General features: G+C 46.2%; 1 protein-coding gene across 1 annotated transcript; it reads left to right on the top strand.

Moving 5' to 3' along the window:
• The first annotated feature begins 1,460 nt into the window (after nucleotides 1–1,460).
• On the top strand, nucleotides 1,461–13,043 carry SMIM11 (small integral membrane protein 11). The gene is made up of 3 exons (XM_077479932.1): nucleotides 1,461–1,615; nucleotides 6,622–6,814; nucleotides 12,874–13,043. The coding sequence occupies exons 1-2, from the start codon at nucleotides 1,598–1,600 to the stop codon at nucleotides 6,811–6,813; spliced, it is 210 nt and encodes a 69-aa protein (XP_077336058.1). The 5' UTR covers nucleotides 1,461–1,597; the 3' UTR covers nucleotide 6,814; nucleotides 12,874–13,043.
• Nucleotides 13,044–14,459: the final 1,416 nt, after the last annotated feature.

The following is a 14,459-nucleotide window of genomic DNA, read 5'->3' as shown; positions in this document are numbered from 1 at the left end:
TGTTAAATTTGGTGTTATCGCTCTCACTCACTCATACTGGTCACTGGAAGTTGAAGATGGCACCTCATGGCAAAGAACTCTCTGAGGATCTGAAAAAAAGAATTGTTTCTCTACATAAAGATGGCCTAGGCTATAAGAGGATTAACAAGAAACTGAGCTGCTGCACTGTGACCAAGACCATACAGCGGTTTAACAGGACAGGTTCCATTCAGAACAGGCCTCGCCATGGTCGACCAAAGAAGGTGTGTGCACATGCTCAGCATCATATCCAGAGATTGTCTTTGGGAAATAGACGTATGAGTGCTGCCAGTATTGCTGCAGAGGTTGAAGGTTTGGGGGGGGGGGTCAGCCTGTCAGTGCTCAGACCATACGCCACACGCTGCATCAAATTGGTCTGCATGGCTGTCCCAGAAGGAAGCCTCTTCTAAAGATGATGCACAAGAAAGCCTGCAAACAGTTTGCTGAAGACAAGCAGACTAAGGACATGAAATACTGGAACCATGTCCTGTGGTCTGATGAGACCAAGATAAACTTATTTGGTTCAGATGGTGTCAAGCGTGTGTAGCGTCAACCAGGTGAGGCATACCAAGACAAATGTGGTGGGAAAGTCACGCATGGTGGTGGGAGTGTCAGGGTCTGGGGCTGCATGAGTGCTGCTGGCATTGGGGAGCTACAGTTCATTGAGGGAACCATGAATGCCAACATGTACTGTGACATACTGAAGCAGAGCATTATCCCCTCCCTTCAGAGACTGGGCCACATGGCAGTATTCCAACATGATAATGATCCCAAACACACCTCCAAGATGACCACTGCTTTGCTAAAGAAGCTGAGGGTAAAGGTGATGGACTGGCCAAGCATTTCTCAAGACCTAAACCCTATTGAGCATCTGTGGGTCATCCTCAATTGAAAGGTGGAGGAGTGCAAGGTCTCTAACATCCACCAGCTCTGTGATGCCATCATGGAGGAGTGGAAGAGATCTCCAGTGGCAACCTGTAAAGCTCTGGTGAACTCCATGCCCAAGAGGGTTAAGACAGTGCTGGAAAATAATGCCGACCACACAAAATATTGACACTTTGGGCCCAATATGGACATTTTCACTTAGGGGTGTACTCACTTTTGTTGCCAGCAGTTTAGACATTAATGGCTGTGTGTTGAGTTATTTTGAGGGGACAGCAAATTTACACTGTTATACAAGCTGTACACTCACTACTTTACATTGTAGCAAAGTGTCATTTCTTCAGTGTTGTCACATGAAAAGATATAATAAATATTTACAAAAATGTGAGGGGTGTACTCACTTTTGTGAGATACTGTAAGTGATGTTTCGGTTTGGGGGGTCACGGAATGTATATCTGATGCTATTTTGGTCTGTCGTTCCAGCTGGTTCTGCGACACAAGAAGCTAGAAGGTGACTACGACACACATCTGTTCTGTCAATCTTCTTCGGAGCAGGCCTGAATATTCCAGAAGGGGTCGGGCTCCTCCCAGTGGCGGGTCCAGTCTGAGGATATAGACCTGGCTCATCTACAAGTCTGATCAGCAGAGGAAGCCTTGTGATCTCACCGCATTGACCACTCGCTGACAATCTAGGACCATGGAGTTCAATTGGAAGGTAAGCGCAGGCAGCAGATCATAAAGGCGATGACAATCTCACACAGATGATGACAGATCGTAGAGACGGTGACAATCTCACACAGATGATGACAGATCGTAGAGACGGTGACAATCTCACATAGATGAAGATCTGCAGACAGACCAGAGCTCAGCATGGACAGAACAGACCAGAGAGGTCAGGGGTCACATTATGGGGGCAGCCATGGCTTCTTAGAGGGGTGATGATAGTGAGGAAGATGCAGCAGATTGGGGGGTCATTAAAGTCTCTAATAACCCCCAGATCACACTCCTGATGTCTGCCTGACATCAGAAGATCATGTCTGTGACATGTGTATGATGAGGGATCAGCAGATCTGTATCTTATTTTTCTCCATGGGAGAAATAATAGTTACAAAGAGCCCATCCTGCAGAGTTGGAACACGTGAAAAAGGCTGCTAGATCCCTTATTATTGATGTGTCCGCAGTGCAGTGCACTGAACTTCCGGGATGTCCGTCATTTTTATGGAGATCATTTAGTGCTAAAGCAAGGGAGAGGCTCAGACAAAATGGCTGCTGAGGTGAAGACACAAAGAGGGAAGAAATCACCATCTAGTGGTAAAAAAAGGCAAAGGCTTAACTCTTTAATAGCTAGAAGCATTTGCACAGATGACCATGTAGATTATTTGTTATTTTTTTAGGCTGAAAACATACTTGAAGCAGACAAACGTTAAAACACCATTTAACCACCTCAATACAGGGCATTTTCACCCTCTTCCTGCCCAAGCCATTTTTCAGCTTTCAGCACTGACACACTTTGAATGACAATTGCGCGGTCATATAACACTGCACCCAGATGGAATTGTTATCATGTTGTCCCCACAAATAGAGCTTTCTTTTGGTGTTATTTGATCACCTCTGCGGTTTTCATTCTTTGCGCTATAAACAAAACAAGAGTGACAAGTTTGAAAAATAAAAAATATTTTTTACTTTTTGCTATAATAAATATCCAATTTATTTTAAACAAATTTTTTCCTCAGTTTAGGCTGATACGTATTCTTCTACATATTTTTTGTAAAAAAAAAAAGCGTATATTGATTGGTTTGCGCAAAAGTTATAGCGCCTACAAAATAGAGGATAGTTTTATAGCATTTTTATTTAAAAAATAAATAAATATATATATATAATTTTTTTACTAGTAATGGCGGCGATCTGTGTTTTTTTTTTTTTTTTTTTTTTTATCATGACTGCGACATTGTGACGGACATATCTGACACTTTTGACACATTTTTGGGACCGTTCACGTTTATATAGCAATACGTGCTATAAAAATGCATTGATTATTGTATAAATGTGACTGGCAGGGAAGGGGTTAGGAAGGGGTTAACACTAGGGGGTGATCAAGGGGTTAATATGGGGTGTGCAAACTTTTTTTTTTCAAAGGGGGTCGGATTTGATGAAGTGAACATGCGCAAGGGCCGACCATTTTGCCTGACATTCCTTGAACTGTTAAAATTCGGTCTATGTTTGTTCATTCGAGCGTAATACACTGCCCAACAAGAATTCTCTTGCCTTTGTGGCTGTGTGTGGGGAAGAGTTGAGTTTGGGCGTATTATTTGGATATACCGTATTTATTGGCGTATAACGCACCATCACTTTAAGAGGGAAGTTTCAGGAAAACAAATGTAACTTTAAATAAAGAACTGTAAAGCAAAATAAGGGTCAGTGCCCATCAATGCAGCCTAATCAGTGCCCATCTGCAAACCCACCTTTGCCATGAATGTAGCCCCACCATAGCCAGGGACGCCCCCACCATAGCCAGGAACGCCCCCACCATAGCCAGGAACGCCCCCACCATAGCCAGGAACGCCCCCACCATTGCCAGGATTGCACTGACGAGTGCCAAAGGAGAATCTTCTGTTTACATGGCGGCCTCTTTAATAGAAAGTCCCGCCTCCTTTGATGGACAGAGCAGTCGTCCAATGGCAGCGCCGGAGACGGGACTTCCTAATACAGAGGCCGCCCGTAAACAGGAAATTCTCCTGTGTGTGTATGCCGCTCGGTTCCGCCTCCTTCCTGTCCCTTCCAAGGCATATACATCTTTTGTGGCCCCGGCGCCGGGAGATCGTCTGGGGCCACAAAAGATATATGTCCAAATAACCAGACGGGCCATTCAAAACCGGGCCGGACTTTGGACATGCCTGGGTTAATATGTTCCCTGGGAGTGATTCTAACTGTAGGGGGAGCAGATTCGAAAGGGGAGACCGATTGGTGTTCCTCTGTACTGAGAACACACCATCGGTCTCCTCTCCTCTGACAGGACCGTGGATCTGTGTGTTTACATAGACAGATCCACGGTCCTGTTGTGTTACCGGGCAATCGTGGGTGCCCAGCGGACATAGCGGCCACTGAGCATGTGCATCGAGTCCCCAGTGACACGGCGATCGCGACGCGCCCCCTGGTGGCCCGGGAAGACGAGGGCGTCGTACGACGCCCTCCCGCAACGAGAGCAGAGCCACTTGGCTGTCAATTGACAGCTGGCAGTCGGCAAGCAGTTAAAGTAGAACTAAAGGCAAAACATTTCTTACTCGTTTTGGACAGACCTAAGAGGGGTTATAACTCCTGTCAGTTTTATTTTTTTCCTGTGTCCCATTGGGGGAGATTCCCCTTCACTTCCGGTCTCACAGCCAAAACAGGAAGTGAGAGAAATCCCCATAAAGTGAGATAATTGCTTGTTGTCGCCAGATGTGGCTCCCCCTGTTGAGAGATTTCCCCTCTATTCCTGTTCTGGTGACAACCCAATATTTAGGATTTTCTATTCCTTTCATTTATGGTGATAACAGTCAGTAAACAAGCTTCCTTCAGACGGGCACTGACATCATTTGAGGTGAAGGCAAACACAGTGCTGCGTGGGCACAGCTGCCTATTGAAATCTGACATGCAGACTGGAGCGTGGATCTGAGGCCTTAGCACCCAGAGTCGCTCTTCTGTCCCTAAATGCAGGTAGGTGCTCCATGTGTGATTACATACAGACAGCTACGGAGCCTCTCAGCCTGTCAGCAGAGTGTAAACACCAGACATACACTGATCTGGGCGGTGAACGGCCATGTGAATAAGCCCTTATGTCCATGTGTTTAATGGTACTTGCGCACAGTACTGATGTGCAGAAAGAAAATGCGAGGAAGGGCTCTATGGCACTTGCACGCATTTGTTTGCATAAACATGTGTAAAAACTATTCTAGCTTTTTTATTTAACCACTCGCTGACCGCGCTATAGCCAAAAGACGGCTACAGCATAGTCATCCAGTTCTGAGAGGGTACCCTCCCAGATCCCTACCCCCATGCGCGCCTCCTGCGACTTGCATCGCCCATGCTCTGTGATCATTGTCCTTCAGATACAGCAGATTTCGGGATAGGGCACCTTTCACATGGGCGTTCCGTTTGCCCGTCAAACAAATGTTGATGGATGCAGCTGTAAGCGGACAATCATAGAGATGCTCTGATATCCATTTTTGTCGATCCATCTGTCAATGGATGGATGAAAAACAAACAAATGGAATGCCGATGTGAAAGGGGTCTAAAGGGACAATTACAGTTGCCCTATACCAGTGATGGAAAACCTTGGCACACCAGATGTTTTGAAACTACATTTCCCATGATGCTCAACTACGCAGCAGAGTGGATGAGCATCATGGGAAATGTAGTTCCAAAACATCTGGGGGGACAAGGTTCACCGTCACTGCCCTATACCATGTGATCAGCTTTGTCCTGATCACATGTAAACAGATTTGCTAGTTATCAGCAGTCCTTTCCTCCTATGCTGTGTCTGTGGGAGGAAAGGAGAGCCATTAAGGCCCCTTTCACACTTGTGCGACCTGAAAGTTGCACGACTTTACCGCCATTTTTGCTGCGACTTTGACGCAATTTTGACATGACTTTAAGCAATGCCTGTGTAATCTTAAAGGTCTTTGGACCTCAAGTCGCATCAAAGTCAGACCAAAGTAGTGCAGAAACTACTTTGCAGTCGCACAGATATGAATGGTAATCATTGGAAATCATGGGGTATAACTTGTCATGTGACTTTGCAGTCCCAAGTCACACAAGTGTGGACAAGTCGCACAAGTGTGAAAGGGGCCTAAGTGACAAGCCTGTCAGCACATCGTTTACACGGATAATTAGGGCACTGATCATTAGTGCCATGGTTATCAGTGCTGCCCCAATCTGTGTGGCCTATCAGTGCCCATTAGTTGTGCCCATCAATGGAGCCTCATCAGTGCCCATCAGTGGTTTGTTATCAGTGCTGCGTAATCAGTGCAGCCTCATCAGTGCCGCCTAATCGGTGCAACCTCATCAGTGCCCATCAGTTAAGAAAAAAATTACTTGTTTTCTTAGTTTCTGTTAGAAAATTTAGCAAATATTTTTGTTTTTCAATTTTTTTTTATTTGTTTAAATACTACCAACAGAAAGCTCTATCTGTCTAAAAAAAAAAAAAAAAAAAAAGATAAAAATTTCATATAGGTACAGTGTTGCATGACCGCACAATTTCATTTTAAAGCTGAAAATTGGCCTGGGCAGGTAGGGGGTGAAAGTACCCAGTATTGATGCGGTTAATCAAGCGAGTGTGACGTAAATGAATGTATGTGCTTAAGAGTGTAAAAATGCTGACCAGAAATACAGATTTATTTTTTATGATTGATATGCAGCACAAGTTTGCGCACGTGTGTGTACAGGCACGTTAAAGCAATAGGCTGCATTTAGATCAGAAGAAATACACAAAAATCGCCATTGCTGGTCGGGATTTTTACATGCGTATGCACATGTATATTTGCATAGGCCACACTCTCTTGATTTAAAAAAAATTTTTTTTTTACATGTGTACGCATATACATGAACTGGCACAAATGCGCATGCAAGTGCTATACAGCCTATCCTCCCCTCCTTCTTCCTTTTTTTTTTTTTCTTTTTTTGTTATCCATGTGTAAGAGGCCTTAATGTTTTAAATCCCTGAAATGTATTTTCCTCTGGCAGGTACTGGAGAATTTCCCATTGTTGATGTACATTTTAGCGGCAAAGACCGTGCTGTTGTGTCTGGCCTTCGCTGCCGCCAAGATATACCAAAGTAAAAAAATTGAGGCAAAGTTAAAGCAGGAACGGGAGGAAAAACTTCGACGTTTAGCGGAGGAAGCAGAAAAAGATGAAACTGAGAAAAAAGAAGACTGAGGTAAGAAAATTCTGAAATGTTTTGAGGAACATCTCCATCGGAAATTGATTTCCTTATTCTGGATGGAGTGAAAATCCTGGTCCATTAAAAGGTTGGTTCACCTTTACCAAAAAACTGCCTATGCAGATAAGGGGTGCCTATAGATAAAAACAAACTGCACAGCTCTGACTAAAGTTAAATAACGCTCTTGCTTTAGGTGTAGGCCATTTATGTACCTCCTGTAGCCTGACTGAAAAATTCCCAGAGATGTCATTATCCCATCCTGACTTGTTGCTAGGATGTTGCTAAGACATTCACAGCCAATTCAAACGCTCTTCCATGTGCGCTGTCTCTCTCCTGACGCAAGCTTTGAGCTCAGCAATTCTGAGATAGAGGAGATAGTTGACCACACATGTGCGGGGGTTTGAGAGTTCGCTCCTGTGGTGATGGGGTGAGCAGTATCAGCTGAGAGTGTCTTAGCAACCAGGGCATCTCTGAGAATTTTTCAACCTGCTTTCGGAGGTATGTCAATGGCCTGCATCTATAGCAGGGGTCTCAAACTGGCGGCCCTTCAGCTGTTGTGGAACTGCAAGTCCCATGAGTCATTGCAAGGCTGATAGCTACAAGCATGACTCCCACAGGCAGAGGCATGATGGGAAATTTAGTTTCGCAACAGCTGGAGGTTTGAGACCCTTGATCTATAGCAAGGGCATCATCCAACTTCAGTTAGAGAAGCTCCAGCCCCCCAAACCCCCCCCCACCACCACCACCACCACCAAAAAAGTACAAATACTGTAGCTGCTGACTTTTAATTTAAGGACACTTACTTGTCCAGGGAAACCGCAATGTCGGCACCCCAGCCAATTATTATTTTTTTTTTTTTTTCAACCGGCTCTGGGGTGCTGCTGCTGCCATTTTTTGTGAGGGAAACTGGCAGTGAAGTCTTTCAGCTTCACAGCTGGTACCCTACTGCGCATGCACGAAGCACACTGTGCTTTGTGAATGGCCCGGGGGCAGGGGAGGGAGGAGGGGGGTCAAACTTCTGAGGGACCTCACCACGACGAGGTCTCTCAGAGGTGGGGACGGGTACCTGTCAAAACCAGGTACCCCCCCAAAGGTGCCAAATGTGGCAGGCAGCGGAGGGGAGAGGAAGCGAACAAGGCAAACCTTTTTGGGTGGAGTTCCTCTTTAAATCTGCACAGTTTGTTTTGATCTACACAAACCCCTACTTGCATAGACCGTTTTTTTTAGTAAAGATGAATTCACCACTATTCTAAAAAGCATTTATGCCTTGTTTACATGTTCGCTAGAGGTCACCCCTCTGAAAATCAATCTGCATTGGGTCAGCTTTCAGAGGCCGTTGACAAGCAGCGTGCCATGTTGTATAATTGTTCCCTCACTGCAACAAAGGCAGTGTGTGCTAGCATGGCAGCTGGCCATATTAACTTGCAGCTCAGCTGTCAGGGCAGTAAAAGTGCAGATCAACTGCCTGTTTTTACCAGCCCCCTTGATGGTCCAATAAACTGTACAGACCGACACTTGAATCCGTTTTAGGGATTTTTATTTGCAAAACGTTAAACAAAACACAGTCTCTCAGTAGGGAATAGAGTGTATGGGTAGTAAAGCTCGGGTACTCTTGGAACCACTGACCCTTGAATGTCTCGCTATGCAATCCAGGGAATAGCCATTCGCAACTGGATGTTACAGCTATCGGATAAATCCCCTTTTTGTGGATTTAGCAACCGACAGGTGATTCAAATAAGCATAGTCTCTGCCACAGACTTGGTTGTAGAACTTTATAATAAGAAAAGTCTCTGCCACAGGCTTGGTTGTAACTGAAGGATGAAATTAAGGAACTCTCATACGGTACCAGCAGGGGCGGACTGACAACTCATGGGGCCCCCGGGCAATAGAAGATTATGGGGCCCCCAGGCAATCAGAGATTATGGGGCCCCCAGGCAATCAGAGATTATGGGGCCACACAGTATACAATCACACAGTATACACACACGTTTCTATTGGCTGAGAAGGTGCTGGAGAGGTGGGGTAGCTATAATCTAAGGATTTTTAGACCAAAAGGATATCGGTAAGGGACATTTCAGAGACAAATGTAAAAAAAGCACACATTTTTACATACTGTCCCTGGTTTTACTGAGTCTGGCAAGCCTGATGGGGCCCCCTAGTGGCATGGGGCCCTCGGGCAGTGCCCGAGTGGCCCAATGGTCAGTCCGCCCCTGGGTACCAGTATCTTGCAGCCGGTCCGGCGATACCGTAAGAACGTGGATTCACTTTTGGTGTCCTTACAGCTCAGTTTCCAGGCTCTTACCGAGAAGCCCTGTGCATCGCCCTCTTCTCAAGAGTCCTCCCCTGGTTGCGTTTTCAGTTGCTGGGCCTCTCCAAAACCAAGACAGCACCGGACCACCATGGGACCCTCCTTCCAGTTACTGTGACTCGGGCTAGCCAGCCACGAGACTCTGAAACAGATGGATCTGCACCCCAGGCCATGAGGGCCTCTGGGGGCTGGTCAGGAGGACTTTGACCAGGGAGCCAGAACATACTTCTGGACCGGAACCCAGAATCATGTGACCTCAGAACCTTAAGTACCCTCTCCCGGAATACACAGCGAGACAGCGCACCCACTGATTGGCTCAGAGAGAGAGAGAGATTGATACCCAATGCGTCCATCCAGACTGCGTCCCAATGCCTGGCAAAGGTGACACCTACACCCATGACCAGGCAGAACACAATACAATCCAGCCAAACTGATACTGAGACCATAATTTACTGCAATTAACCCTAAAAACCCAACTATGGTCTTAGGAACACATTAACTTGACAAAAACATAGTGCGTGCTCTTCAGTAGCCCAGTGCTACAATCTATATAGGAAAAAAACATTATTTTGAGACAATGTGGGTTACTTACTTTTTACAGTGAAAGATCATATCAGCCCACCAATACTTTATGTTAAAACAGAACCCTAAAAAATAACAATAATATGAAAAAGAATTTGGTATAGATTAAACAAAAACCTAAAACCAATTTAAAATATTTATGTGTAAGGCAATTTTTATCAAAGAATAGTATTAACGCTTAGCTCTTCATTCAAGCCACCAGGGCAGGGGGTATCCAATGTATATATTCAGTAGGTCTCCGTTGGCAGAGGCGAGAAAAACACTTTGCTTTGGGGAGACCTCTGGGCGTAGCTCCTATAACCCAAGCAGTGCCCACAGTGGATTTGTTGTGTTTACTTTTCAATCTGTAGCCCCTGTCATTTTCTATAAAAATGCAATATAGGAACCTGAAGGCATTCTGTACACAGATGGTATATGGAGCACCCCCCCAGAAATGTAATTTCTTGGTTGTGTAATTGGCTCACTGATTTTCCCAGAAGTCTGCAATTAAATACAAATCAGATTTTGGGCATCCCCTACAACAAAAATTGCATTTTTAGTGAGATGCTCCCAAAGGGAATCATGTCCAGAGGGATACAGACCCTGCCACTTTCCTAATTATAACCCTGCAATTGCAGCAGCTGATTGATAATTATAAAGTCACTCCCAGTCACATTCGCTTAGAACAGGGGTCCTCAAACTACGGCCCGCGGGCCACATGCGGCCCGCGGAGCACATTACCCAGCCCGCCGGGTGTTTTAGCCTCAGGACATCCTTGTGTTCCGAAAGATGCTTTCGGAACACAAGGATGCCTCTGCAAAGTCCCTGCGGCCCGCGTTTACTTTAAAAACGCGGGGACCGCCGGGAGTAGGCGCACACAGCGACGTCACTGACGTCCCATGCGTGCGCCCATGGAAACCGAGACGGAGAAGAAAGGACGCGCGCAGGAGGTAAGTGTTAGATGTCTATGTGACGTGTATGTCACATGCTCGCTCCTCCATGCGCCGCCATTATACAGAGCGGAGCCGGAGGACAGCAGGTGAGGAGAGAGGAGGGGGGGTGGGGGAGCACTGTCTATAAAGGGGGCAATGTCCTAAAGGGGGCACTGTACTAAAGGGGGAGCACTGTCTATAAAAGGGGCAATGTCCTAAAGGGGAGCACTGTCTATAAAGGGGGAGCACTGTCTATAAAGGGGGAGCACTGTCTATAAAGGGGGGAGCACTGTCTATAAAGGGGGCACTGTACTAAAGGGGAAGCACTGTCTACTAAAGGGGGCACTGTCTACTAAAGGGGGCAATGTACTAAAGGGGGAGCACTGTCTATAAAGGGGGCACTGTACTAAAGGGGGAGCACTGTCTATAAAGGGGGCACTGTACTAAAGGGGAAGCACTGTCTACTAAAGGGGGCACTGTCTATAAGGGGGAGCACTGTCTATAAAGGGGGCAATGTCCTAAAGGGGGAGCACTGTCTATAAAGGGGGCAATGTCCTAAAGGGGGAGCACTGTCTATAAAGGGGGCAATGTACTAAAGGGGGAGCACTGTCTACTAAAGGGGGAGCACTGTCTATAAAGGGGGCACTGTCTATAAAGGGGGCACTGTACTAAAGGGGGAGCACTGTCTATAAAGGGGGCACTGTACTAAAAGGGGAGCACTGTCTATAAAGGGGGCACTGTACTAAAGGGGGAGCACTGTCTACTAAAGGGGGCACTGTCTATAAAGGGGGCACTGTACTAAAGGGGGAGCACTGTCTATAAATAGTTTTTTTTTTTTTAACTATAGTCCGGCCCTCCAACAGTCTGAGGGACCGTGAACTGGCCCCCTGTTTAAAAAGTTTGAGGACCCCTGGCTTAGAACATGGACACAGACAAACAAACAGCTACTCTACTCCCCCCCCCCATGTGTGCATGTTATACACTGATACCTAGCTGCCTCGGAGGGGATAGAGGGGGTGAGCACCGCCCGATTACACAGAGCTGGGATCTCCTGTGTTCTTGGTGCTCACAGTCACACACAGTCACGGCATTGGACCAATGTTCTGTCTATCATAGGAGCCAGGCCAGGAGGTGGGATTGTGTGACTGTTAGCGCCAAGTATACAGGAGATCCCAGCTCTGTGTAATCCGGCACTGGTGAGGCTGCATTGATGGGCAAAGATGAGGCTGTAGATGAACACTGATTAGGGTGCAATAATGGGCAATGGCGAGGCTGCAGATGGGCACTGATCAGAGTGCAATGATGGGCAATGGCGAAGCTGTAGATGGGCATTGATCAGGGTGCAATAATGGGCAATGGCGAGGCTGCAGATGGGCAATGATCAGGGTGCAAAGATGGGCAATGGCGAGGCTGCAGATGGGCACTGATCAGGGTGCAATGATGGGCAATGGTGAGGCTGCAGATGGGCACTGATCAGGGTGCAATGATGGGCAATGGCGAGGCTGTAGATGGACACTGCTGGCTGCAATGGTGAGCAATGACGACTTCCCTCTTAAAATTAAGATGTGTGTTATACGACGATAAATACGGTATTTCCTTAGGCCGCGTACACACGGGCGGACTGTTCGCCCAACTTTGTCCGCTGAACAGTGTTTCAGCGGACAGTCCGCTCGTGTGTGGGCTTCAGCGGACAGTTTCAGCGGACAGTCTGACGAACAAAGTTTTTCGGAATTCCCGTAAGACAGTCCGCTGAAACTTGGTTTGAGCGGACAGTCCGCTCGTGTGTAGGCTTGTTCGTCAAACTAAGTTCCGCGCATGCTCAGAAAGGATTTACACGCCGAAGGTTGCATTGCAGTGTATAGGACGTCGTTTTTCTAGTCCCGTCGTACGTGCCGTTCACGTCATCGCGCACGGTTTCAGCGGACTGTTCATCGTGTGTGGTCAAGTCCGCTCATGCAAATTTTGAGCGGACTGTTTGTCGGATTGTTTGACAAACTAAGTTGGGCGAACAGTCCGCCCGTGTGTACGCGGCCTTAGAATAACAAAAAGGTATGAATCTGGAACAAAGTTGGTTAAATCCCTGCAATGTACATAGATCACCCAGAGGGGAATATGTGTTTTTTTTTTTTTCTTTCAACAAAAAGTTACTCTTTTAGAAGACAGGCAGAACATGCATGGCCTTTTCTCCTGATATGACCATCATTTTAATTATTATTATTATTATTATTATTATATTTTTTTTTATCCTTTTACAGGTGAATTTTGGAGTTTGGTTTGTATCTTCTCTAGCTCTCTTGGGAGGAATGGATTGCAAAAGAATTGTGAAGACTGAGGACTAATAAATTATTACTTTATATATTTTTTTCATTTTATTTTTTTTGTATAACAGTAGATTTGTAAAATATTTATAAAACTTGACTTCCAAGCTTTGTTGTTCATCTTTTTGTTGATTTTAAGTTTGAAGACTCAATATCTAAACACAAAAACAAAAATGTAATATATTGAAGTACCAATCCTTAGATAAGGCGGCTGCATTCGTTTTCTGTTTTCAGGCTCTTTTCTTTATTTTCAGCTAGTGATCCTGCCAGTAACATGCTTCCTGTCCTAGGGTGACAACCCTCCCTCGCTATGCAGTATCTACGGAGGAGCAGTGTTGTCACTGTGTGGAAGGAAATATGATAAAGTGACACTAAACTAGTTTAAAAAAAAAAAAGTGTGCATTCTTAACTCTGACATATACCTTCTATTTTTCTCAGCCTCCTTCAGATCTTCAAATTCCTTTTCTTTTGCTGCTGTGATCTGACTTGCTGTTAGAGGGTGGCTACATTCATTCTCCATGGTCCCACTGTAAGTTGAAATGTAGTCACCCTCTCTTGCTTGCTCCGGAGATGGAATATGTATTATAGAGTATAGGATTTGTAGTATACCTAGAGTAGTGCACATGACCACAAATAATGTACGAATGTGGGTGTAAGTTATGCTCTTAGAGCAGTGATGGCGAACCTTGGCACCCCAGATGTTTTGAAACTACATTTCCCATGATGCTCAACAACACTGCAGTGCATGAACATCATGGGAAATGTAGTTCCAAAACATCTGGGGTGCCAAGGTTCACCATCACTGTCCTAGAGGATCTCAATTGCCAACTGCTAGGAGTGCTGGCTGGGAACGGAGCTCGTCTATGCTCCAAACATCACCATGTAGGGAAGGAGAGGAAAGAGAGGTCCCTCAAGCCGCACATCGCTGCAAATCCACTAATAGAGAAGTATGTGGCAGTCTCCGACTGGGCTCTGGCCAGGCCGCACCCCAACGCATTTCGCTCTGCCCCTGGAGCTTAATCATTCCCCATGATTAAGGCTGCTTGAGGGACCTTTCCTTTTGCATAATGTGCACGGCTTGTTTCAAACAAGTGGTAGTGATTGGGGGGGGGGGAGGTTCAAGAGCTCACACAGGATGTTACAATGAGGCAGAAAAACACAGTAAAGAATGAGCTGCTAACGGCACTTACCTGTCCAGGAATCCAGTGGTGTCCTCATCCGAGCCAATTCTGCAATCGCCAATTGGTGCTGCCATCTTGACTAAGGGAAACCGGCAGTGAAGCTGCACTTTGTGAATGGACCAGCTCCCGGAGAAGGAGGAGGGGGCCGAACTTCCAGCTCAGTTCGCCGTGCATGCGTGAAGTGTGCTGTGCTTTGTGACTGGCCCAGTGGCGGGGGAAGGAGGAGGGGGGTTAAACTTCCAAGGGACTTCGCCGCAAGGAGGTCTCTCGGAAGTGGGAATGGGTACCTGTCAAAACCAGGTACCCCCCCCCCCAAAAGGTGCCAAATGTGGAGGAAACAGA

Source organism: Lithobates pipiens, unplaced genomic scaffold (assembly GCF_037356315.1).
Source record: "Lithobates pipiens isolate NorthernLeopardFrog02 unplaced genomic scaffold, aLitPip1_a1.2 Scaffold_16, whole genome shotgun sequence".
In the NCBI taxonomy this organism is placed as follows: Eukaryota; Metazoa; Chordata; class Amphibia; order Anura; family Ranidae; genus Lithobates; species Lithobates pipiens.
This window is presented reverse-complemented; position numbering and strand designations above follow the sequence as displayed.